The sequence below is a fragment of the Corylus avellana genome, chromosome 3, assembly GCF_965113065.1.
Source record: "Corylus avellana chromosome 3, dhCorAvel1.hap1.2, whole genome shotgun sequence".
Lineage (NCBI taxonomy): Eukaryota > Viridiplantae > Streptophyta > Magnoliopsida > Fagales > Betulaceae > Corylus > Corylus avellana.
In genome coordinates this window covers 6,920,240-6,945,878 of record NC_142492.1, presented here as the reverse complement: position 1 = coordinate 6,945,878, position 25,639 = coordinate 6,920,240, and the positions used below count along the sequence as shown (strand labels likewise).

The following is a 25,639-nucleotide window of genomic DNA, read 5'->3' as shown; positions in this document are numbered from 1 at the left end:
ATGCAACAAATGCATCAAGTCTAAGCCCTCCTCAGAAAGGATTTGCCATTAGATTTTAAAAATAAATAAAAAATCCTTAGCTTCCTTATTGGTCTTGAAGTCTCTCTCTCTCTCTCTCTCTTATTTTTTTTTTTTAATCTAATTTAAGGTGCTTCTTGATTACCTTGCTGAGAAATGATTAGTCATTGGATATTCTTTTATTTATTTTTCCTTCTTTCTTTAGGTTCCGGCTCTTTCAGGTAGTGGTCGTCTCTCTTGTTGATTAGGTTAGTGTAGTGTCACTGTTAACCAAGTATTATAAGCTATAATAGTTTTCTTTTTCCTTTTTTCACCCAAATAGTAAACTCATGTATCTCATCCCCTGGGTTCCATAAATGATTAAACAATATGCGGCCCTTCGAAGCATGGTTTCCTTCAACCCCATACAAAAACGCACTTGAAACAAAATCGTACTGCATTTTAGGCCCAAATGCGGCCCCCAACAAAAATACACAATCCACCTCAAAATCTTGACATCGCACCATATATAGTAAAGACAGGAGACTCGAAGGTAATAATTTTAAATGGCTTATTTGTGTCCTACTAAGAACGATGTAGCTATTAAAATTACTTTTAAATTAAAATTTAATAATGATCAATTACAAATTCAATGACAATTTTAATACCTACATTATTCTTAATAAAATACAAATAAACCTCGTACAATTACTCAGACTCAAAGGTAGTTAAGTTTTGATATCCCAAAGAGTGAGGTTCCAAAGGTAGTAGGTAAAGAGGAAAGGAAAAGGTCTCATTTGGGGAAGTATTTTAGAATAAATTTTTAAAGAGAAATAATTTATGAATTTAAACGTGTTTAGCAACACGGAATCGAGTTTTTATTGGTGGGCCAGAAGGCGATGCTTCGTGTTAATTACTTAAAAAGTGAGTGAACAACCGGCAATCCTAATTTGACTTTGAGATGTGGCCCAAAAAGAAAAAGAAAAAGGAAAAAGGAAAAAGAAAGACCGGAGGTTGGGAAGCCAGAATATTTAGAAATGACGATTTGAGATAATCATATGATATGATTGTTGATTATATGTTTTTTGTTTGGGATGAGAGTCATGAGACACCTCTTTCTCTCTCTCTCTCTCTCTCTCTCTCTGGTTTAAGAAATAATGTAGATCTCTCTGCCTTGGAAGCTTCTTCATTTCTCCATGTCTAGATCGGAATGGGGGGGCACTGTTGGATTGTGCTCCCCTTTGAAGACTAAACAAATCTAGAGCAAAAGAGCCTCGTTCGTTCATCCACACCACACGAGGATCTGGAACTACTCTACGGTCTACGGGGTCTGAATCTGTGTGCGGGTGTTGGTGTTATTTGGTCTATCCCTTTCATTTTTCTTTTTTGTTTTTTGTTTTTTCTTTTCTCAACTCACCTTCTTCCTCGCTTCTTAGCCCACGCCAACCTTGTTCGCATACCAACTCTACATCCACCGACAATATTCTTCCTATTAAAATCAGTACTGCAACCGGGAACAGGACGGGAAACTTGTGATTGTGTATTTCTTTGGTTTGACATGGCCTTCTTCAAGTGTTTTAGATTCAAAATTAGACGCAGACCCAATCGTGTTGTTATTGATCAACCGGAGCATGGCAATGGCATCACTGACAGTAATAGGCATGAGCTTGATGATCAGAAGCGGAAGGATAACAGTTCAGTCAGGAAATTCACTTGGGACGAGGTTGAGAGGGTGACTATGAACTTCTCCAAGGTGATTGGATCTGGGGGGTTTAGCACAGTCTATCTGGCTCACTTCCCGGGCTCGCTGGGGCTGGGGGCAATCAAGATCCACATTGGCAGCGAGCGTCTCAACCAATTGTTCAAGCAGGAACTAGACATCCTGCTCCGTCTTCGCCATGAAAATATCGTCGACCTTCTTGGCTACTGCGACGACGGAGGTGAGTGGGTGTCGGTGTTTTAATTTGTTCTTCCTCTCTCCTTAATTTGTTTGAATATGTATATCATTTTGCATAAATTTCCTTCATTAGATTAAGTTTTGAGATCTGAAATCCATAATTTCATCAGAACAAGGGGCCATGGTATTTGAGTATGTGCCCAACGGAAGCTTGCAAGAGAAGCTCCATGATGCAGAAAGGGAATCGCCTGTGCTTTCGTGGAGAAGCCGCATGACCGTAGCCTTCCAACTTGCGCAAGCACTTGAATATTTGCATGAAAAATGCACCCCCCAGATTGTTCACGGCGACATCAAAGCCTCAAACATCCTGCTGGACGAGCATCTCAACTGCAAGCTCTGCGATTTCGGGTTTGCGAAGATGGGGTTTGCTTCGACGGTACAACCGCCTTCATCTTCTCCATATTCTACCTCTTCTTCCTCCTCTCCCTTAAGGATGAAGCAAGTGATGATGGGTTCCCCCGGTTACACAGATCCCCACTACCTGAGAACGGGAATAGCCTCAAAGAAGAACGATGTTTACAGCTTTGGTGTCGTCCTTCTGGAACTTGTCACGGGGATGGAGGCTTTCTGCTCTGAAAGGGAGCAGTTTTTGACATCTATACTGAGACCAATGCTGAGGAACGTCAATAAATTGGGATCTAGGGAGGTGGCGGAAATGGTGGATCCACGGCTGGCTTGGGACTATGACCCGGAAGAAGTCAGGGCCATCCTATCCATCTCAGCCCTGTGCCTTGGCCAGTCCCCCATCCTCAGGCCTTCTGCTAGTTGCATCTTGCAATCTTTTAAGGACAACATCTCTTCCATCTCCATCCTATTCCTACCAGAGAAATTCGGTTCAATAAAGAAATCTACTGCCTATATATAGTTAAGTCATGATCAACATGATTAATAGGGATGGTCGACCATGGTGATTCTGTAAGAATGTAAAAATTAGTCACTGTTTTCACTTCTCTTATTATACTTGTAACTAGATTCGTTGGAAGCAGCGTTGAATAAGCTATTTGAGACAAGCTGCTGCTGCGTTACCTCACCTTCAGCATTCCTATATCATTTACTATATGCTTGACCTACAGAGTCCCATCATTTCTGAAAAAACTAGACAATTAACCTCTCTTCTATCTCTGTGGAGGAGGAAATCCATTTGGCTTTCTGCAGCTAGCCTAGGCGATCTACAAAGTCTCCAGGGCAGGGCCTGATGGCTTCACTGCCTTATTCTACAAGACCTACTGGAACACAATAAAGGATAGTTATTTTAGAGGTGAACTTTGCTTAAAGAGCAAAATCACACCTTCCTAGCTCTAATTAAGTATGCAACAATGTCCATGCATTCTCAGTTCATCATTTCATGCCAATCATGGCTTTTGCAAAGTTTTCTACAAAGCCATTACCAAGATTTTACCTAACCGGTTATAATATTATATTCTCCCCAAGATTATAGTTCCAAACCAATCGGCCATTATTCCGGATAGTACCATCCGGGATAACTCTGTCTTAGCTCATGAGCTAGAAGTGGCTTCTTTATGGCAGTTAATGCAACACCCATGGGATTTTAAAAATAAATTTCAAAAATTTGAAAGTCGCTAAGGATAATAAAAATAGAAGCAATCAAGTTCGTCCCAAACAAGGTGGAATTCTTGTCCAAATAAAAAGGGATATCCACGTGTCTTATGCTTGTCTGAACAGGCCAAATAATCCATCCGGACAAAAGGTTGAATAGTGGCCAAAACTTTTGCTATAAATAGACCCATCCGGTGGAATAATTTTCATGCCATTTCTTATACTCGACCAAAAGCCAAGTTAGGCTACTTTCTTTGAGTTTCTAAGGGTTGAACACAAAACTTGAGTGATTAGGTGAAGTTCTGGAGGAAGTAACCCTTGAAGGAGGATATTACATGAGGTATACTTTTACACCCTCTTTGAAGCCCTTAAAGAATTAGGATGTACGTGTTGGCCCCGTTTGCCAACAGTGCGAAACGGCACTGTAACTGGAACAGTACTGTTCCAGCTACAGTACCATCATTTAAAAAATGATTTTTTTTTCTTTAAAAAAAAAAAGAAAAATATTAAAAACTTTTTTTTTTAAAAAAAAAAAACACCCCAGCCCAAAACGGTGTCGTTTTGGGCATTAAAATTATTATTATTATTTTTTTCTTAAAAAAAAAAAAAAAGGGAAAAAGAGATCGGGGTGACTCCAGCCACCCCTTGGCCAAAACAAGGTGGCCGAACCACCCCATTTTTGGCCAAGGGGGTGGCCGGACCACCCCCTTGGCCATGGGGGTGGTTCGAACCACCCCCATACCGGCCATGGGGGTGGCTGGAGCCACCCCGATCTCTTTCTCCGTTTTTTTTTTAAGAAAAAATAATAATAATAATTTTAATGCCCAAAACGACACCGTTTTGGGTTGGGGTGTTTTTTTTTTTTTTTTTTAAGTTTTTTAATATTTTTTTTAAAAAAAAATTATTTTTTAAAGGATGGTACTATAGCTGGAACAGTACCGTTCCAGCTACAATGCCGTTCCGCACCGTTGGCAAACGGGGCCGTTGTGTCTCGGACTCTCGGGGCCTTATCCAGCCTTGAGGTTAGGATTTGCTGGTACATTCGAGATGAAAAACTAGTCCAATTAGTCCTGAAAAAACATAAGTAAATACTTTTCGGGATGGTTTTTCGATCAGATCCGTTACACTTGAAGCTTAAGGCCTAAGGCTAAGGGGATAGTTTGGATGGAGTTGGGCAAGGACCCAATATCCCAAAACATTTATAACATGTTATGCTTATTGTGTTGTAGTGGAGAAGTAGTTGTTCCGTGTGGTTGTGATATTTGTTATTGTTGGAAGAAAGAAAAAACTAGGGGTTTCCTCAATAATGGAGTATTTTCATATAAAAAGTTTACATTTTTACGTGCATGTTTCATGTTTGACTAGAATGAGTTGTACAATGTGGAGTAAAGAGTTTTTGACGTATTAGAAGTTGAGTTGATGTGAGTTTTGGAAGAAAAATAGGTTATGCACAATGAATAACCGGATGACCTTCGAGTCCGGTCCGAGTGCTTGTTTGACCAGAGAACCTTGAATTCTCTATCAAAGATTCAAAGTGCTTGTTTCCCCAATTTTTTTTTTTTATTTTTTTTTTAATTTTAATTAAGGGTATTTTTATCTTAGAAATGAATGGTGTTAATATTTAAATAATTATTAATTGGAAATAATAATTAACATATTCCCCAATATTTAAATAATTATTAATTATTTTTTTTTTTTTTAGAAATGAATGACAAAGCACATTCTATTTTCAAGAGAAATTACATGCACTTTTGTTAAAATTCTTGAATTTTGTTTTCAAGATAAAAATATTAACAAACACCCCAAGAGATAAAACACTTCAAAAAAAAAAAAAAGAAAAAAAAAAAACGAAAGTGATTTTAATCTAATATAAAGTGCTTTACATAGAAAAGAAAGTGATTTTACAATGATTATACAACTTCCGAGAAGCTCCATAAGAAGTAAAAGTTAAAACTCCAGCTGCCTTAATATGCAACACCATTATATATCCACAAGCCTAGTGCCACATATATGGTACTCTACAGAGTTCACATTTATGCAACATTTTATCCATGGTGGGCTCCTCAAAGAACCACTACCTTCCTTGCCAGGCACCCCAAGTAATTTGTTCATCTTCGTATTTAGAACATCAACAGAGAAACAACCCCCAAAAAACTTCACCTGCGTATATAGCATTACTGTCGAGTCAAAACAGAAAAATAAACAAATAACTAATGATCATAGCAAAAATCAAAAGGGTCAAGTAAAGTTTTCGTTAAAAGGTCAAGACTTTCCAAACTTATGCAAGTTCACAGAAAGGATATCATCAATCCGTTTTTAATATTACCCAATCATCACCGCATAATGTTGCATGTAGTCTCGCAGTTGGGTCCTCTAATGTCAGTCTCATCCTATATTGATCTGAACCAACAGGCGTACAGAATTCTTTAGGTTGTGGGGGACAAACTGCTAGGACACGAACAATACATTTGACTGTACCACCAACCTGTAAGATAATAGGAATTATTTAGTTAAATGAGAGCGTATTGCTAGACATATCCATGAAAGTTCAAAAGTAAAAAAAAAAAATCTCTGCTCTTACTTTCTTTTTTAGCTGTCCAATTTCAGAAAAATTATAAAGTTCTTGCAAAAATCCAAAGTAACTTATCATTGATTAATTGCATATTCAGAACCAAGTGACATGAAAGTTTTGATAGTAAGTAATGCGTAAGAGACCTCTGGTTGAGTGAGAAGATCCATCATTGTTGCAAACGGAACATTTTCGTAATCTATCACTGACAAGAAACAAGGACAAACTGATCGAATTAGTAAAACAAATGACTTTGCCATCTCACTCGTCAAAAAATAATAGCAGAACGTACATGTCCAAAACAAAAGGTTTAAACATCTAAAACAACTATAGATAGATTACCAGCTAGATATGGAGGACTACTCCATGATGGAAAACGACCCTCTTCCCCCATTCCTCGTTGATTAAAATTCCTGATTATTTAATAAAATGAGTAATTAATATGCAACAATAGTGCAATAAAACATACAATTAATCAAATCTTCTCTGATATTCACAACAAAATTCTTACCTAATACATTCCAAGACGATGTCATGATTTTCAGGAAGATATCGAACTCTAGAAGAAGAAGTCAGGAGACCCTTCCATGATCCAAAGTGCACTTCACAAGTCATGTTACGGAACCTCACCCATTTGCCAATACCATTGAAGTTTAAGCCAAACTTTTCATGGGCTTTATCAGTCATCACTCGAAGGACAGTTCCAACACGAGGAAATGTGCAGAGGATATCACTTGGTAGAAGAAACTGTTCAATATGTAATGGAAGCGGGTTCTGCTCTTCTTCATCATTAAGACTGTGGTATACAAAGAAAAGTTGTTTGCAATTGCTATTAGGAAAATAACTAGAAGTTGAATATACTCTGAGAAAACCAGAGCAATTTCAACAACATTTTCTTTCTCTATCTTTTTTTTTTGGGGGGGGGGGGGGGGGGGGTTGGTGGGTTTGGGGGTTGCAACAGTAAATTTATCATCTTTCTAGTAGGACACTAGTGGATATCTAAGGACCTAAATACAGAAAAAACATGAGAACATAATACATCTCCAATATCTCCACCAGGTTAAACGCATAAACAAACCAAAACCAATTTACAACAGTTATCTTACCAAAATACAAGGTAAGACATAAAGCCACGGCCCACACTAGAATCATGGCAGAAGCAGCCATTGATCATAACTGAGCAACTCTTTCGAGTTCACCTGAGTGAAGAGCTAGTGAAGACCCTGAGAGACCTTCCCTTTTCCTACTCCCTTGTGTTCAACCGTTCTCTCCAACTCATATATATATATATGGTACAGTGATGCAAAACAGAAAATGATATTCAGAGTAAGACTTTCCTCAAGAATAAAAGGGACATTTTATCTTAAAAGGTTTTGTTTTTCCCAGTTGCTAATTACCAAGGGCAAAAGTTTTTTGGAAAATGAAAGACATTATGGTTTTTCATCATTATGGTCCCAATAATGATGTGATAAGTGGGTTTTTCATCATTATGGTCCCAATAGTCACAAACCGACATACACTGTTGTTCGTTTGTCAAGAAGTTCACTCTGGGAAAACTAACAAAGATTGAATAGAGGTTTAACTAAGAGATAAATTCATTTTATCTAGGCCTCTCCACCTGACCTGTGAACCCTAAATTGAAGCTATTAACAATAGTCTCACAGCTGAAAGAGAACAAATCAATGAATACTTACTTCGTGTCCAAGCTTAATGGAGGAGTATCATTTCCATCCCACACAAAGAGCATCCACACATTGCTGGTAACTTCCTCAACATGTAGAACCTTAATTCCCAAGCAGACAAGGTGAAAAAAGATTAATAGTAAAAAGAAAACTATGTCAGTTGTTTAGTATTTTGAAAGAGTATTAACACACCAATTTGTGCACATCAATGTTCTCCACCACAATAAAGAGAATTACCTTGCATACTAGATCAAAATACGGTTTATCACTTTTGATATCTTTCAATGACAACAGGTATTCATCCATTCCTATAAAGCATAAGGTTGAAGCCTCAAATCAGGCAACTATGGGTGAACTTCCATACAATAAATTCAAAATTTTGCTGGAATAAAAACATATATTGGTCAATTCAGGTGTATCATAAAGAAGAGAGGGCAATACAAGGAGAAATCTAAATTAAGAAGAAGAAAAAATGCATCTGCAAGAAGCTTGAGGTATAAGTGAAAGAAGAAAAGCTGGAGGCATACCCAATGGTTTGAAGACTAATTACTTCACTAAAAAGGGGTAAGTAATTAGTTCAAGTATTAAATGAGAGAAACATCAAAATATCATCGGTCAACGCGGTTATAGAGTACAATATGGCCGAAGATTCAAGGGAGTAAATGACACAAGATGCTACAGAGAGTGGCAAAATACCATTGAGAACCAGGATTAAACATATGGGTGATTCCTTAATGCATAAACATCACGCTTATGTCCGGAAGCAGGACGTGGGGTGACTGATAATTCACTTCTGACCCCATGTTATGGGTTTTGTGGTGTAAATGCATCAAAAGTCTTGAGAACAATAATAAGTCTTTGATCCCTTTTTGGTATTACTGTTACTTGTCAAGTTGTCTGAGAAATTGTCTTTCATTATCTTGTGAGTTGGTTAGTGCGTGGGAATGTGTCTAGTACTAACATTGCTTAGTAAGTTGCGTCTAGGGAATCTGTTTATACTACCAAGATGTATCTGTCTTGGAAGTCGTCTAATATTTATTTACTTTTGAGTGGTCATGCTTGGTAATCCTCTGTAAATATCAATGAGAAATATGAAGATGAGAGAGTGATCTTGATTCCGAAAATTGTTTGTAGGTTTGTCTTACTTTGGGGTGAGTGAATCATCCTAACAATCAAGTTTGTGGTTTGGTTGCATTGTGTGGCATCCATGATTAGTAGCATTAGTTAACGTCTGCTACCCCTGGTTGCTTGGCATCCAGGGAGAATTCCTTTCTTTTGGTATCCTTTGAGTTTAACCACCTATAGCAGGTGATGGCCGGCATCATGTTCTGTACAAAGTGTAACTCAATTGTCACTCCCTCACAAGTCTCAAACAAGCAGTACGTCACGTAATACAAGTACTTTAATTATGATCTACGATCAGGCACTCCTCAAATGCTACTATTTGCAGAACAAGTAATGCAGGTGCACATAAAACCAATTAAAGCGACTAGCAAGTATGAGTTGCTCAGATATTATGAATAATAATAGAAATAACATCCCTCAGAAAAGAACAATAATCATTTAATGAAAAAAAAAAAAAAATCCACAATTTTTATTGAACCACAAAATAATCTGAAGTAAAATAGTAGGCCGAATTACTACAAGAATATGAGACTACAGTGACATTGGACTAACAAAAAGTAGAGCAATTCAGTTCGGCAATCATTAGACCATACCTCCACTAAATGGAAATTTGGAACACGAATGCCCCATACGTCTGACAAAGTCCATATCAGGTCCTAGTAGGTGAAATCCTGGAGAAGCTTGATATGGATTAAAGTCTATGCAACTCTTTTCATCAAATAAAGCATATGAAGAGAATATTTTGTTAAAAACGGCATAAATCCGCCCATTAAACTCAGTAATCTGCAAAACAATTCTGCTGCCATATTAGATGGATACCAAACCAAGATTAAGCACTACAATGAGAAACATTGCACAAGACCGTTATAAAACCAATAAGCTAATATGAATTAAAAAAAAAAATTACATCAATGGGCGATTGGATGATATATAAAACGGGCATTGATGTTTCAAAAATTAAAATGAAACCAAATCACCATAACCCATGAAATCCCAAAAGACAAAAATGCTCCAAAAAGGTAACAAATTTGCATTAGAATAATGGAATTCAAGAAGCACCTTGACTTTATAGAGAATAATGAAGTCTTTGTGAGACCTAGGCAATGGAAGATCCTCCACCTTCCCAGTGAAAATTTGTACTGATAATTCGTTTTCCCTATAGGACTCGTCCACAATCTTCAGAGTCGAAACATAATCTGAAATTCACAAAGGAATTCCAATATTAAAAAAAAAATTAACAAACTTGTTGTTCATATTCAATACCCATTCAAAAAAAGAAGATAGGGTAATGCATAAAACCTCAAAATAAAAAGAAAAAGAAGAAAGTACCAGTTCCCAGGCTCTTTCTGGGAAAGCTGAATTCCCTAACAAAACCTATCAGATTAACCTTCTGGTTTACGCGTGATAAGGCATCCCTTATCTGGACTATAGTGTTGTTATTGTTCATCTTTTCCATCTTTGTAACTGTATAAGCCAAACCCTCTGTGTCTAGACTGTCTCTCTCTCTCTCTCTCTCTCTCTCAAGTAACACCCAGAAACAGACACAAGGACGAAGGTAGTGGAAGTAACAAGCGGGTATGTAATCAAAGAGACCAAATGGACTCCCAGAGCATTTATAACAGTTTCCGTATACGTGGTTCACTTCCTTAAATTTTGGAAAAATATAAAAAAAAAAATGGGGAAATTTCAGAAAGCCCCCCTAAACTTCCAGCCAATTTGAAAAAATTCTCCTGAATTTTCAAAACTCTCATTTAGGCCTCCTGAACTTTGGTTTTCTCTCACTTTGGACCCTTTTAACATTAAACTACGTCGTTTTGTATTCTAAAATTAAACACCTACCCAGTCCAAAAACGACGTAGTTTAATGTTAAAAGGGTCCAAAGTGAGAGAAAACCAAAGTTCAGGGGGCCTAAATGAGAGTTTTGAAAATTCAGGAGAGATTTTTCAAATTGGCTGAAAGTTCAGGGGGGCTTTCTGAAGTTTCCCCAAAAAAATTACAAAAAATCACTTGCAGAGGCTCCATAAATGACCCTTAAATATTAAGATTGCTACATTATATTTATTAAATATTAGGATTGCTACAGTACATCTCAATATATAGAATTGCACTGTAGCAATCATAAAAATAGAAGAACAAAAAAAAAAAATCTCATCATTAAAAAAAGTAGGGAATTAGTATATTGAATGATAAAGGAAAACTATTGTGGAGTGTATATAAATAGGGAAGTAAAAAGTAGTTTTGATCCTCAAATATAGGGAAAATGACAAGGAAGTTGGAGCATTCACAGTAGACTTCCTATATGTGGTTCCCTTCTCTAAGAGCATTTTCAGCAGACTCCCTATAAGAGAGTCTGTTCCCTAAGTTTAGGGAATATATCCAAAAAATCGCAAAAAAATCCCACAGCAGACTCCCTTAATGAACCCTAAATATTAGGATTGCTATAGTGGAACCCAATGTTTTGGGTTCCACTATTACAATCCTTATGATTATTAAAATAAAATAAAAAAATGATTATCTCTCTTCTCTCCTCTTTCCTCTCATATCTCACAATTCTCTCCCATCTCTCCTCTCATATATATAATATAATTAAAAAAATAAATATTTTAATGATATAGAGAATGATTAAAGGAAGCTATTGTGGTGTATTTTGACATAGAAAGCAAAAAATAGTTTAGATCCTTAAATGTAGGGAAAATGACGAGAAATCTGCTGAAAATGCTTTAAGTTTAAGAAAAATGTCAAAAAAAAATACAAAAAGTCACTCACAGCAGACTCCCTATATCTCCCTTAGATATTAAAATTGCTACAGTACAACCCAATGTATAGGGTTGCACTATCACAATCCTTGTGCTTATTAAAATAGGAAAAAAAACTCATTCTCTCTCCTGAATCATTAAAAAGTAGAGAAATATATAACTAAAAAAATAAAGAGTAAATAAATGATATTTAATTAATATATATATATATATTTTTTTTTTTGAGGTAATAGTGGAATTCTCATTTGTAAATCAGTCAACCAGAGCAAAATGCTCTAGCTGAATCAAATCTCGAATACAATCAGGAGCATTATCTATCCAAGTCTTCTCTAGAACATCCTTGACAGCCAACTTAGCAAGTGCATGGGCAGCTCTATTGCTGTCCCGCTTCACAAAGCCTATCTGCCATTGAGAGAAGACCTGCACAGCAGCTTTAACATCATCCACCAAAGGTCCCATGCGACTATAATTTGTGCTAGTATCCCGTACAGCCTCAACCACGCCCTTAGCATCTCCTTCCAACTGAACCTGGAAGAAGCCCATCTCACTGCAGAGTTGAATGGCCACTAACACTGCTCGTGCTTCTGCTGCAGCCGGGGAGAGAAAACCCAGTTGAGTCATACATCGTGCAGCACGTACATACCCCATATGATCTCTCACCACCACCCCAAATCCCATCCGACCCAACGAAGAATCCAGCGCCGCATCCCAATTCGCCTTAACCCACCCCACATCAGGAGCAACCCACTGCGAGGGACCCTGGACATATGCAGGTGGGTGGTCTGCATCCCCGTCTTCAAAAGCCTGTCTAAAATCTGCCATGGACTTCTGAGTCAGCTTGATAATGGTGTTTGGCGTCAAGAAGATACCGCCATGCAGCACCTCATTCCTCCGCATCCAGATTCTACGAGCAACTCCTACAAACGTTTTAATATCCTCCAACCCACACTTAGAGAAAACTCCCTCCACAACCTGTAAAAACTCAGGGCCCGAAAAGTGACTCTTTTGAATTGCCGCACAGCACATGCCCCACACATCCCTGGCAGATGGACACTGCCAGAGTACATGAAAAGCAGTTTCGACCTTCGCCCCACAAAAATGACAGGAAGGATCTGTGAGGATCTTTTTCTTCCAAAGATTTGCACGGGTAGGGAGTATATCATGACATGCTCGCCAAAGAAAATTCTTTTCAATAGGGGGGATAGAGAGAGCCCAGATGTTTTTCCAGACATCCACCTTCCCAGCACTAGTGGAACATTCTGCCATGGAGGCAGCAACTAATTCTTGTTGAATATAGTAGGCACTCCTCACAGAAAATAAGCTGTTTGCCGTCCCTCTCCAAATAAGAGTATCTTGCTGATTTGTAACACTAGGCGGAATTGTTTGAATCATCTGGACTTCTTCCTTTTCAAATAACCGTTCCAAGAGTTGAATGTCCCACCATTTAGTGTCTGGATTGATAAGCTTATCAACAGTTTCATCTGGGTCGAGTAATCGAGGAGGTGATCGAATACGAAAAGTAGATGGTTGGGGAAGCCATTTATCTTTCCAAATCCGAATCTGTGAACCATCCCCCACCCGCCATATCAATCCTTCCTTTAAGATGTTGCAAGACCCAATGATGCTCCTCCAAGCGAAAGAAGGTCTATACCCCACCCTTGCATCAAGAATAGAGCCACCCCGAAAATACTTTGCCTCCATTATCTTTGCCACCAAACTATCCGGTTGGGCCCACAACCGCCAACATTGTTTGGCTAGAAGGGCTTTGTTAAAAAAATTAAAATCGCGAAAGCCCAAACCACCCTCCTTCTTCGATAAGCCCATTCGCCTCCAACTCATCCAATGTACGCTCGATTCCTTCTTACAATAACCCCACCAAAATTTTTGCATTTGTGAATTTATCGCCGAGCATAAAGACTTCGGGAAGAGAAAAACACTCATGCTATAAGTAGGAATCGCCTGGATGACAGCTTTCAATAAAATTTCTTTTCCCGCCTGGGATAGGAATTTTAATTTCCAATCCTGCAGCCTTTTCCAAACACGATCCAAAATACTTTTAAAAGCAATGGTTCGGGATTTTCCAATCAAAGCCGGTAGACCCAAATAGGTGTCGAACCTTTGTGTTTCCGGAATACCCGCAGCAGCCAAAATAGCCATCTTCCCCTCTTGTGCCGTATTTTTACTAAAGAAAATGGAGGTCTTGCTAGTATTAAGCCGTTGTCCCGACGCCTTCTCATACTCACGTAGAATGCTAGACAAACCTTCCCATTGGGCCAATGTGGATCGACAAAAAAGGAGGCTGTCATCCGCAAAGAAAAGATGGCTAATGCGCGGACCCCTTTTTGATGTCGGGACCCCTGTCACAATGCCCTCTTCTGAAGCTTTCCTCATCAAAGAATTTAACCCTTCTGCACATAGGAGAAATAAATACGGGGATAAAGGATCCCCTTGTCGCAACCCCCTCTTTGGTGTAATTAGACCACATGGTTTGCCATTCACCACCACGGAATATTGGACCGTTGAGACACACATCATAATAAGCTTAATCCATCGAGAATCAAAACCCAATCGCTTCATAATCTCCTCCAAATACCTCCATTCTACACGATCATACGCTTTGCTCATGTCCAATTTAATAGCCATGAAGCCCTTTTTCCCCTTTAATCGTGTTTGCATAGTATGAAGAGTTTCATATGCCGCAAGCACATTATCTGTAATTAATCTCCCAGGAACAAAGGCGCTTTGCTCAGGCGAAATAATCAAAGGTAATATCTTCTTAAATCGATTGGCCAAAACCTTTGAAATAATTTTATAGAGGACATTGCACAAACTTATGGGGCGATAATCAGTAACACAAGTAGGATTTTTCACCTTCGGAATAAGTGAAATATTTGTCTTGTTCAAATCAAGAGGCATAGAACCAGAATTAAGGGTACCTAAGACCGCACAACAAATATCCTCACCCATCAAAACCCAATTATTTTGGAAAAACCTAGCTGGTAATCCATCAGGAGCTGGTGCTTTTAGGGGACCCATTTTATGAAGGGCAACAAAATTTTCTTCCTTAGTGAATGGTTTTAATAACTCAATGTTCATAGTCTCCGTAACCCTCCTTTCCACCGGTTGTAAACATCGAGTAAAATCATCACCAACACTAGAAGAAAATAATCCAGTAAAAAAGTTTACAAAAGCCATTTGTACCTCTTTGACTGACTCCCATTTATATCCCGAGTCGTCATGAATGCTGGAAATATGGTTTGACCTTCGGCGAGTATTTGCACAAGCGTGATAAAATTTAGTGTTCCGATCGCCCCCCCGTAGCCACTCAATCTTTGCACGTTGCCGCCATTTTACATCTTCTTTGTCTAACAAAGTCTGCAGTCGGTGTTGAATTTCATGAGCTTCAGCCCCCACACCCTCTCCTACACGCCCAGAGATCATTTGGAGCCGTTTCTGAAGCTTTTGGATGGTCTCCGAATTCATACCCTGTTCTGAATTTTGCCATTTAATAAGGCCCTGCTTGCATCTATCAAGATTCCTCTCAACCTGCTCCCAAGTGACTTGATCGGCCAAAAGTGGGGTCCATGCTGATTTGATTATATGCTTATACCCTTCATCAATGGCCCATTTTGCTTCATATTTAAAGGCTCTTCTACCAATTCTATCAACCCTCCTAGCAGACAAGCATAATGTCAAAATGGCATGATCAGAGCTAGTAACCACTTCAATGAAGACCTCCGCCTCCGGATATAAAGCACTCCACGCCAAGTTTGCTACCCCTCGGTCCAAACGCTCTTTTATAAAAGTGTTACCATCTTGGCGATTACTCCACGTAAACTTCGACCCCCTATATCCCAAATCATGCAATTCACAAACTTCTAACGCTTGTCGAAAAGCTTCCATTTGGGCGTTTGGTCTTCCTCTTCCACCCCATTTTTCCGAGGTAGTCAATATTTCATTAAAATCCCCTACGCATACCCACGGCACAGGTGTCAAGCTAGCTAGATGTTTCAAGATAGCCCACGCCTCATGTCGTTTTGATGGTTCAGGGTGCCCATAAAATCCCGTAAATTTCCATGGTGTAGTAGACGTTCTAATTTTAACCATGCCATTAATATGGCGTTGGCTATAATTTTGAACGTCCACAATCACGTCCTCATCCCATAATAGGGCCATTCCTCCACTCCTCCCAACACCTTCGACCACAAACATATTTTGAAAGCCAATTTTGTTTCGAATAGACTCCATTTTATCACCATGTAACTTGGTTTCCATTAAGAAAACCATAAGGGGCTTCTTTTGCTTCACCACCCGGCAAAGCTCCCGAACTGTCCGAAGGTTCCCAAGCCCTCGGCAGTTCCAACTGATAATTCTCATTGCGGTCGGCGGGGCTGTGAACCAGCCTCCGCCATCCCCGATCCCATTGTCTTGTTATTCTGAATACAAATTTTTTGACCCTTCCGTGCAGGGCCCTGTGTAATTGTCTCACCACTGAGAGCTCTCTTCTTTCCAGGGGCATGAGAATTTTTTGTTCCCTCACCATGCTCTAAATCCCCACAGTCAATTCTTTTCCACGTCACCCTTGTAATATCCAATCCTTGCATGCTGTCATTTGTCTTTTTGTTTTCGTTTAAAGACTTTTCCACTTCTGAAAAAATTAGGCCCTTATAGTCATGTAAGTCCACACTTGTAGGCCCAAAAGAAGCACTTTTTCCCCCATTAATACGCCCCATGGGAGACTTCTGCAGAGAATCCTCCAGCTGGATCTCACTCATATCCATATTAAGACTTTCCTTTAGCTTCATGGGCAAATCTTTTGAAATAGATGATTCGTTTCCCGCATCAGATCTTTCCTTAGACATAACATCTTTTGCATGGTAAGACCCATTATGTCCGCCTGATGAGCAGCGTGTACCATGGAAACCGTCATTCCCATTAAAAGACCCCGCTCCCCTATCCACGTCATCATCGTCTCCCTGCGCCTCATCCATTGTCGTCGTCGCCCGTCTCCGATCATCCCTTTTCCGGCCTCTCCTGTACGACTCCTCCGTGTCAGATTGCACCGAATTAGTATTCCTTCGTTTCAGACCAGCTTTCCCTAGAATCTTCTCAGCTTTTCGATTTGGAGAAGGCGCTCTTATCCAATTTCCATACTGGGTAATTGATTCTGGGTGGCGGAAATCGCTCTTTTTTGGACAACCTGACTTGCCATGGCTAATCACACCACAATGAAAACAAATTCTTGGAAGACGTTCATATTGGAAAGTAACCAACGTTGGATCTCCCTTGACATTGATTTTTCGGCCTCTAGGTAGGGGTTTGGTCAAGTCGAGACGGATTTTGACCCGTAAAAATTCACCCCAGCCAATCCCTTCCGCATCCGTATCAACAGCTTCCACCTCTCCTATTGACGTCCCTATTTTCCTTCCAATTTCACGTCCCATGCATGCCAACGGCAGATCAATCATCCGAACCCAAAAAGAAGCCTGGTCGAAATTAAACTTAGACGGTGGAGTGAGACCATCGAAGTCCTCAATTAGAAAAAGACTCCCCTCAAACACCCAAGGGCGTCCCTTCAAAACACGCTCCTTATCCCTAGTATCTGTGAAGTCAATTAGGAAGAGGTTCTCTCCCAAAATTTTAAAGGAAAGATTTCCCATCGGTTTCCACCAACGTAGCAGCGTAGATCGAAGCATTTCTCGACCGATCATACGATCCACAATCAATTTACCCAGGACGCAGGCACGTCCTCGGAATACAGCATCTGCTAATTCGTCTGCCTGAATATCCAACACCTCATCTTCCACTTCCGTTAACGAAAGATTATCCCACAGCTTTAATAAATCCTCAGCCATAGTATGACAAAAGCACACCTGCTGCACAAATTCCTTTCACAGATTTTGAAACAATCTGGAAAAACAGTTACTTCTCCTCTAGAATCGAGCCAGAGAGAACACTTGTTTTAATGATAATACAGAAAATGGATCAAAACCAAATGCACAAATCCAGTTCAAACCGCAAACACACGGTCCAAAACCTCTAGGTTCTCCCAGATGGTCTACCGGACAGCAGAATACGCCACCTCAAAGGCTACCCATTCCACTGCCCCCATAAGGTTCTTCGAATCTAGAGCATGAACTTTCTGATGTGACACATTTATATTTAATTAATATAGAGAATGATAAAATGAAGCTATTGTGGAGTATATATAGATAGGAAAGTAAAAAATAGTTTTGATCCTTAAATGTAAGGAAAATAACAAGAAAATGACAAGAAAATGCTAAGAATGCTAGATAGATTTATATTCGTCCCTTTCCCTACTATTTTTTCAATACCATAGATTTTTTTTTTCTACCTTATAAATATTTCATTTTTAGTTTTCTTCTATTTTCTTTCCAACCGATATATATTTTAACATTCATCTCAACGACTATGATTTTGTTTGCTAAAATTTTTTGTTCTTTGTTTTTTTTTTTTTTCTTAAAACAAAAATGTTAGCAAAGAATACAAAATACAAAACATTCATCAAAATACACAATTAATTTTCATCTTTATGTCACATTTAAAAAAAAAAACAAAACAAAACAAAACAAAAAAAACCAAAACATATTAACAAATGTTGCCTTTCAACAATCATTTTCCTAACGGAAACGGATCGTCTCCATTTTATTTGAAATTCAGAGTATTTATTTAGTGCATTTAGGAGGGCAATACTGTCTTTTTTTTAGGAACAAAGTTTTTGGACAAATTTATCCTTTTAAATGCGTTAATGAATACTCTCCATTTCATTTGAAATGAACTCTTAACAACCATATTTTTTTTGGGAAAATGATTCTCAAATGGACCGGAGGGTATCCACTTAATGGCCAAAAATTTTTGTAAGAAATCCAAGGGCTACAAATTGAACATCTGTCCTTATAATAAAAAAAATAATATACTATTATTTAAAATTTAACAAAAATTTTTAAAAAAAATAATAATAAAAGCCCCCATTGAGGTGGCCAAACACTTGGATTTCTTATAAAAATCTTGGTCATTAACGAGATACTCTTGTTCAAAATGAAGTTGAGAGGATCTTATTCTATTTTTTTTAAGGTTCTTTTTTTTTTTTTTTTTCTCCTTTCAATGATCACAATTTTCAATAAAAGAAAACCCATTTCGTCTCATTTAAAAATGGGAGGATGACCCGTCCAAAGCACTTAAAATTATTTTTAAGAGGGAAAGAAAATTGAAATTGAATGGTTAGTATATTTTTGGAAAAACTTCAAATGTTCCATCACTTTTAGCATTATATTTTTAAGGTTTAAAAAGTTGCATCGTTGGGTTTTGATATTTTAAAAGTTTGTAATATTTACTCGTTACGATTTTTTAAAAATTCTTTTGTTACATAATGACACTAAATTAACTAAAAATTACCCTGTTTACAAAGAAAAAAAAAATCTAATGTGAGCAATTACCCTGGTTAACTAAATTAGCTAAAGGGTTCGTTAATAGTTATATTTAGATATTTTGAGCATTTTTTCGTCTCCAACATATTAGCTCTAGAGTAGGTAAACTACATATTTTCCTACACTGTAGCACAATGTTCAAATTTTTTAATATTTTTTCTCTCTTCTCTCTCCCTCAACGTATTTCTCTCTTCTCTCCCTCCATCAATGGCCTGGTCCGTCACAGCCTTCTTTAGTCCTTTGGACACTCACTTTCTCCAACAAGAAAATTCATCTACACTCTATTTTTGTTGAGAAGCTGGCAAGATTGGTTCCCATTGTTATCACGATTCTCATTTCTCAACATTATTGCCATTGTTATTGTTTTGATGTCGTCCTTGTTGCCCCCAGTGGATTTCAAACCAACAGAGCATGACCTGAGTAGGGGTGGATATCGGTCAAAACGGTCCCGTTTTGGCTCTTATCGGTTATTAACCGATAATTTTCGATTAAACGGTTTCTTAACCGATACCAAACCGATAAGAATTTTAACCGCAATTATCGGTTATAACGGTACACGGTTAAACGGTTCGGTTAAACTGGTTATAAATCTCACCTTCTTCAATGTTTTCTACTTCTCTAAACCCCCAAGCACCAAAAAGCAAAAACTCTTACCTGAATTGAATCTTTGATGCTAAGAGAGAGGTCTGTGAGAGTAGATGGTAGCGGATGTTGCGAGAACTAGAAAGAGAAAAAAAAAAACAAACAAACAAAACAAAACAATGGGAAGAAACCCATTCTCCTGCAATGGTGAGAAGGAAAAGAAAGAAAAACAATAAGGAAGAAAGAGTCTGCTGCGTGGGAGGAGGAGAAAAAAAAAAAAAAAAAAAAAAAAAAAGAAAAGAAAAGAAATATGTGGCGTGGGAATTGGGAAAAGAAATGGTGAGATGGAAAAGAATGAAAAACAGAGGAAGAAAGAGTCTGCTGCATGGGAGGAGGAGGAAAAAAAAAAAAAAAAGCATAGGGGCTTGAACCCACGACCACGAGGATATGAGCCTTGTGCTCTAGTGCCCTACCAACTGATCTAGAATGGTTTTGTTACTAACCTTCCCCATACCGGTTCTTTTCGGTTAAAACGGTTAACCGATAACAAATGGTTAACCGGATCGGACCGGACTGATAAGAATTTCGGTAAAAAAATTTTAACCGATAAGAATATCGATTAAATAGTTACAGTTAATATCAGTTCGATCGAAGCCGGTAGACAGTCGGTTAAACGGTTGACGGTTAATCCTCCCACCCCTACCTAAGAGGGCATGGATTTCTCAACTGCTTTGCTATTCCCTTCTCAGCATGACTCAAAAGTCAAAAGGGCATGGCTAGTAATAGAAATCATACTGAGGAGAAGAGGAAGGGGTTCATATAAGAGCTGAGAATTTGGAAATGCTTCAGATGATGCATAGAAAAAGAAAATAATAAAGAAAGGTTAAAAAATTGGAAAAATTACACTTTACCCTATAAAGTTTGGGTTGATTTGCAATTCGATTTCCAAAGTTTTAATTTTGGCAATTTACTCCCCTAAAGTTTTAATTTTGTTTAATTCAGCCATTCCGTCATTCAAAGCCGTTTTGACTGACAGAACAGTGATCACATGCCTTTTTTCGTACCCAAAATACCCCCTGCCTTCAGACACGCATGCACGCCCTAAACACGTGATGAGCCTCGACTCTGCAACTGCAAGGCCCCTCTCAATCCTCATATCCGCGAAAGGGCAAAATCCAGTAAAATCCTCTCTCTTCCTCTCTCTCTCTCTGTCTTTCTCTCCTCTGTTTCTACTGCTCCAACTTCTTTTACCATTTTTTTTTTCTTGGCTAAATCCACAGGTTAATTTGGTTGTCTCATCTTCTTCATCCAACCAACCAACCCCTTGTCTCCAACTTTCACTTTGCAGAATGGAGAACGAGACTGCGAGAGCAAAGCTAAAAATTACACATTCCACTTTTACTCTTTACAATATTCTTGGAGCTCACTTTTGGCTTTTCTTATTATTTTTCCAATAATATCTCAACATGGGTTGTGCTTCCTTCATTCCTTTACGTCCACTGGTCAGGACAGTACCCTGGAAGGGTCGGAGATTGCTCATCCGAGTGTTAGAGATTTGATCTTGGTTCCTCTTGTGGCTTATCTTGGATGAGTCCTTCCCCAACATGGTCTTTATCTCTAACACCGAGAAGATATTGCACGTCTCCTCTGCGCTGAAGAAATTGTGCTCCTCCATTTTCACGAAGTGTGTCGAGAACGTTTTCTGAAACTGAAAGCAACTGATCGGCGGCGGCGGGGCTAGGATTCAGTACAGCAGTGCCACACCTGCTCTTCAACGCTCAGGATCCACCACTCACGCCACCCTTATTCCATCACCGACGTCCAGTGTTTCGCACCCAGAATCCAACGGCGTGGATTCACTCAACAAGGCCCATATAGGCATGCCTTCTTTGCAGCCCACAGTTGCCGTAAGCCTTTCATTATCTTTTTCATTCCAATTAAGGGTTAAAAAGAACAACAAAAAAAAACCAAGCTCCTTTTCTTTAACCCAAAAAACAAATATTTTATATGGTGGCTAGCTACCCAGGTAGCTGAGCATCCACCACACGAACAAGCAGAAGATATGGCCAAACTTTAAAATATCACTTGTACTATTAAATTAACCTTCAATGGCGCTTCCATCTGTTTCTGCTCTCAAGATTGTTCCTCTTTCATCATTCTCTCGTTGTTTTCTACCTCGTAATTATCCTATCACCTTTTCTTCATCGCCATCGCCATCGTCCAAACACACGAGAAACTCTTTCAACTACTCCTTTCGCCTTTCATATCGATTTTCTGCTGTGGAAGACGATGATGATACCGGGGACAATTGCAGCTTTGAAGAAGCGATTGTGCTCTTCAACGACAGAGAATACTATAAATGTCATGACTTTCTTGAAGCTCTGTGGAACACGGCCCAAGAGCCTACCAGAACTCTGATTCATGGCATTCTACAATGTGCTGTGGGATTTCATCACCTCTTTAATCAGGTTCGTACTTAATTGTCGCAACTCTCAACCATCACTACCACCAAAAAATTTGGTTTTTGGGTTTTGACTGTTTGTGGTCAATTAGAACCATAGAGGAGCCATGATGGAGCTGGGAGAGGGACTATGTAAGCTAAGAAAGATGAATTTTGAGAGCGGACCATTTCATCAGTTTGAGCAAGAGATTTCTGCAGCTCTGGATTTCATTTACCAGACCCAGATTGAATTAGCTGCATGTGAGTGAGCCCTATATCCTAATCCCATTGCTTTAGGTTACTCTGATTGTGACTAGTTTGTAAGATATTGGAATGGAATCTGAATTCTGACTCACTGAAACTTCAAGATTCAAGCTTTGCAACAAAATTGACCTTTTGGTTTTGATTATCGATCCAAAAGTCTCTAATGAAATATTGTACTTTCTGTTTCCTTGTAAAACTCAGTCTCTGTAATCAATCTTGCTGAGGCTGTTATGATGGAAATGGATGTTGAGTACTATTTTTTCAATTCTTGGATTTTCGCAGGCACTGATGATCTTTGTCTTGCAATGGATCAATCAGAGAGGTCGTACCAACTTCTTGGGAGCTACGGTGCTGGACAGCATCTTTATAGTCTACAAACTAACCCTGATCAGATAATGTACATTGTGTTCTGCCCTCAGAGGGCTTATGCTGCCAGCACGCCACCAAAGGTAAAGCTTCCGCTCCTTAGTGCAACCAAAGAACACCTTGTGGCCTTTGAGTACAAGTGATTTATATGCTGAATGCAACTCCTCCTTGTTATTTACTTTCAATTACCCGTTATTAACGGGTATTTTATTGCGTGTACAATAGAATATAGTTTTTCATTCAGGTCAAATGTAAGTTGAAAAGCTACAACATTTGACGGAAGCTTTGTATATAAAAAAGAAAAATTACAGTTATTTTACAAGACATATAAAACAGGTTTTATGCGAGCAAAAGTAGTATAATACTACGTATAAAATTGCTTTTAAAATAAATGGCGCTGATGGTGGGAGGTATTAGACTATACTTCAATCCTAGAAATTTCTCTCTAAAACCGAGCACTGATCCAACAGCCTCAATTTTGTTAAAAGAGATTCACAATGCAATACCCCAAACTATTGGAAATGGACCGATATTGGTCCATACGATGCTTCAGTTTTGATCCGATCGGATTGATCCATCTCTAAGTAGTATGTGCAGTCAATCAAAGCTCTGATGATCTTATTAGTTATCCCCAAAGACACCTTTCTATTCCATTGCAATTTTTTGTATGTTCTTCCCATTCTATGGGTATTTTTAGTTGCTCTAGATGCTACTCTAGAGTAACTTTCGGGCTTCTTTGTTTCATGAGAACGATTTTGCCCAATTCTCTTGGCACTTTATAGAATGAACGAAATACCTTCTAAAAAAATTATGATTGTGATCTGATCTTGACGTCCTTATAAATTGCCTTCTTAATTTTACCGTATGAGAGCGAGAGGATCTTAGTTCAATTGACCATCATAAGTACGCTTATGGGGAGCAAAATGGTTTCTGGACAATAAACAACATTGCTCTGCCTAGATGATTGATATTTATCTCATTCAAGTTGTTTAGGTAAAAATCAGACATTCAAATTTTTTCTTGTTTTCTACCATCCAAAAAGAAATCTTAAATAAACTTTAACATTTCGAAACCCAGAACGATTGAAAATTCGAATTTTTTTTTTTTTAGTCTAGCTAAAAAAGTCCAATATTTATCTTATTAAGGTTATTTCGGCTGAAAATCAGACATTCGTATTTTTTCTTGTTTTCCTCCTTCTGAAAAGAAAGCATGCTACCGTAAGCATGAATGAACTTTTACATTTTCATGACCTAGAACAGCTGAAAATTTGAATTTTTTTTTTTTCTAACTCAAAAAGTCCGATATTTATCTCATTAAGGTTGTTTTGGCTGAAAATTAGACATTCAAATTTTTTTTTGCTTTCCTCCCTTCATAGAGAACAAAGGCTACTATAAGCATGAATAAACTTTCGCATTTCGAGACCTAGAACGATTGAAAATTCAAATTTCTTTTTTTGTCCAATTCAAAAAGTCTGATATTTATCTCATTCAGGTTGTTTTGGCCGAAAATCAGACATTCGATTTTTTTTTTTTTTGTCCTCCCTCCAAAAAGAACGTATGTTACCGTAAGCATGAATGAACTTTCGCATTTTCATGACTTAGAATGACTGAAAATTCGAATTTCGTTTTTTGTCTAGCTCAAAAAGTCCAATATATATTTTGTTCAGGTTGTTTAGGCTGAAAATCAGATATTCAAATTTTTTCTTGTTTTCCACCCTCCGAAAAGAAAGCATGCTACCGTAAGTATGCATCAACTTTCATATTTCGAGACCCAGAACGACTGAAAATTCGAATTTCTTTTTTTGTTTAGTTCAAAAAATCCAATATTTATCTCATTAAGGTTGCTTCGGCCGAAAAATCTGACATTTGAATTTTTTTCTTGTTTTCTACCCTCCAAAAAGAAAGCATGAATGAGCTTTCTCATTTCGAGACTCAAAACGACAGAAAATTTGATTTTTTTTTTTTCTTTTTTGTTTAGCTCAGAAAGTCCGATATTTATCTCATTAAGGTTGTTTTGGCCAAAAATCAGACAGTCAATTTTTTTCTTGTTTTCCTCCCTCCGAAAAAAAAGCATGTTACTGTAAGCATGAATGAATTTTCGCATTTTTGTGCCCAAAACAACTGAATATTCGATTTTTTTTTTTTTTTATCTAACTCAAAAAGTATGATATTTTATCTCATTAAGGTTGTTTCGGTAGAAAATCAAACATTCGGATTTTTTTCTTGTTTTCCTCCATCCAAAAAGAACGCATTATACCGTAAGCATGAATGAACTTTTACATTTTCGTGACCTAGAACGGCTGAAAATTCTTTTCTTTTTTTTTTTTTCTTTTTTGTCTTGTCTTGTCTTGTCTTGCTCAAAAAGTCTGATATTTATCCCATTTAGGTTGTTTAGGCCAAAAATCAAGCATTCGATTTTTTTTTTTGTTTTTCACCCTCCGAAACGAAAGCATGAATGAACTTTCGCACTTTGAGACCCAGAACAACTGAAAATTTGAATTTCTTTTTTTGTCTAGCTTAGAAATTCCAATATTCATATAATTAAAATTTTTCCGGCCGAAAATCAGACATTCGGATTTTTTATTGTTTTCCTCCCTCCGAAAAGAAAGCATGCTACCGTAAGCATGAATAAACTTTCACATTTTCGTGACCGTGAACGGTTGAAAATTTAAATTTCTTTTTTTTGACAGAAATTTCTTACAAACCGGTTTGGAGGAAATTTCCTTCAACCCATATAAAATGGTGCCAAGTGTCTAAGCGTTTAGCTTGCACATTAAATATTAAAGGGACAGAAATTTCCTCCAAACCGGTCTAGAAGAAATATCCTCCAACCCATTTAAAATAATTCCAAGTATTTAAATATTTAAAATGCACATTAAATTCTTAACGTCATTAAT

General features: G+C 38.0%; 3 protein-coding genes across 4 annotated transcripts; 2 read left to right on the top strand and 1 right to left on the bottom strand.

Annotated features, from left to right (window-relative positions):
• The first annotated feature begins 1,068 nt into the window (after positions 1–1,068).
• On the top strand, positions 1,069–3,056 carry LOC132174943 (Protein kinase superfamily protein). Its single transcript, XM_059586707.2, has 2 exons — positions 1,069–1,937; positions 2,065–3,056. The coding sequence occupies exons 1-2, from the start codon at positions 1,556–1,558 to the stop codon at positions 2,817–2,819; spliced, it is 1,137 nt and encodes a 378-aa protein (XP_059442690.1). The 5' UTR covers positions 1,069–1,555; the 3' UTR covers positions 2,820–3,056.
• A 2,296-nt stretch (positions 3,057–5,352) lies between these two features.
• LOC132175479 (protection of telomeres protein 1a) lies at positions 5,353–10,533 on the bottom strand. Its single transcript, XM_059587438.2, has 10 exons — positions 10,217–10,533; positions 9,947–10,083; positions 9,481–9,670; positions 8,000–8,070; positions 7,775–7,863; positions 6,592–6,876; positions 6,423–6,493; positions 6,227–6,285; positions 5,838–5,996; positions 5,353–5,671 (listed from the first exon to the last, which is right to left on the bottom strand). The coding sequence occupies exons 1-10, from the start codon at positions 10,341–10,343 to the stop codon at positions 5,492–5,494; spliced, it is 1,368 nt and encodes a 455-aa protein (XP_059443421.2). The 5' UTR covers positions 10,344–10,533; the 3' UTR covers positions 5,353–5,491.
• Positions 10,534–20,786: 10,253 nt separating this feature from the next.
• On the top strand, positions 20,787–23,085 carry LOC132175804 (DUF309 domain protein). Of its 2 annotated transcripts, XM_059587863.2 has the most exons (5): positions 20,787–20,851; positions 20,954–21,580; positions 21,700–22,141; positions 22,227–22,374; positions 22,660–23,085. In XM_059587863.2, exons 3-5 carry the CDS (start codon positions 21,782–21,784, stop codon positions 22,884–22,886), a joined length of 735 nt encoding a protein of 244 aa, XP_059443846.2. In that variant the 5' UTR covers positions 20,787–20,851; positions 20,954–21,580; positions 21,700–21,781; the 3' UTR covers positions 22,887–23,085. The 2 variants fall into 2 exon arrangements, with proteins under 2 accessions (XP_059443846.2, XP_088371043.1); XM_088514917.1 differs by lacking the exon at positions 20,787–20,851 and having other exon boundaries at positions 20,890–21,580; positions 21,692–22,141.
• Positions 23,086–25,639: the final 2,554 nt, after the last annotated feature.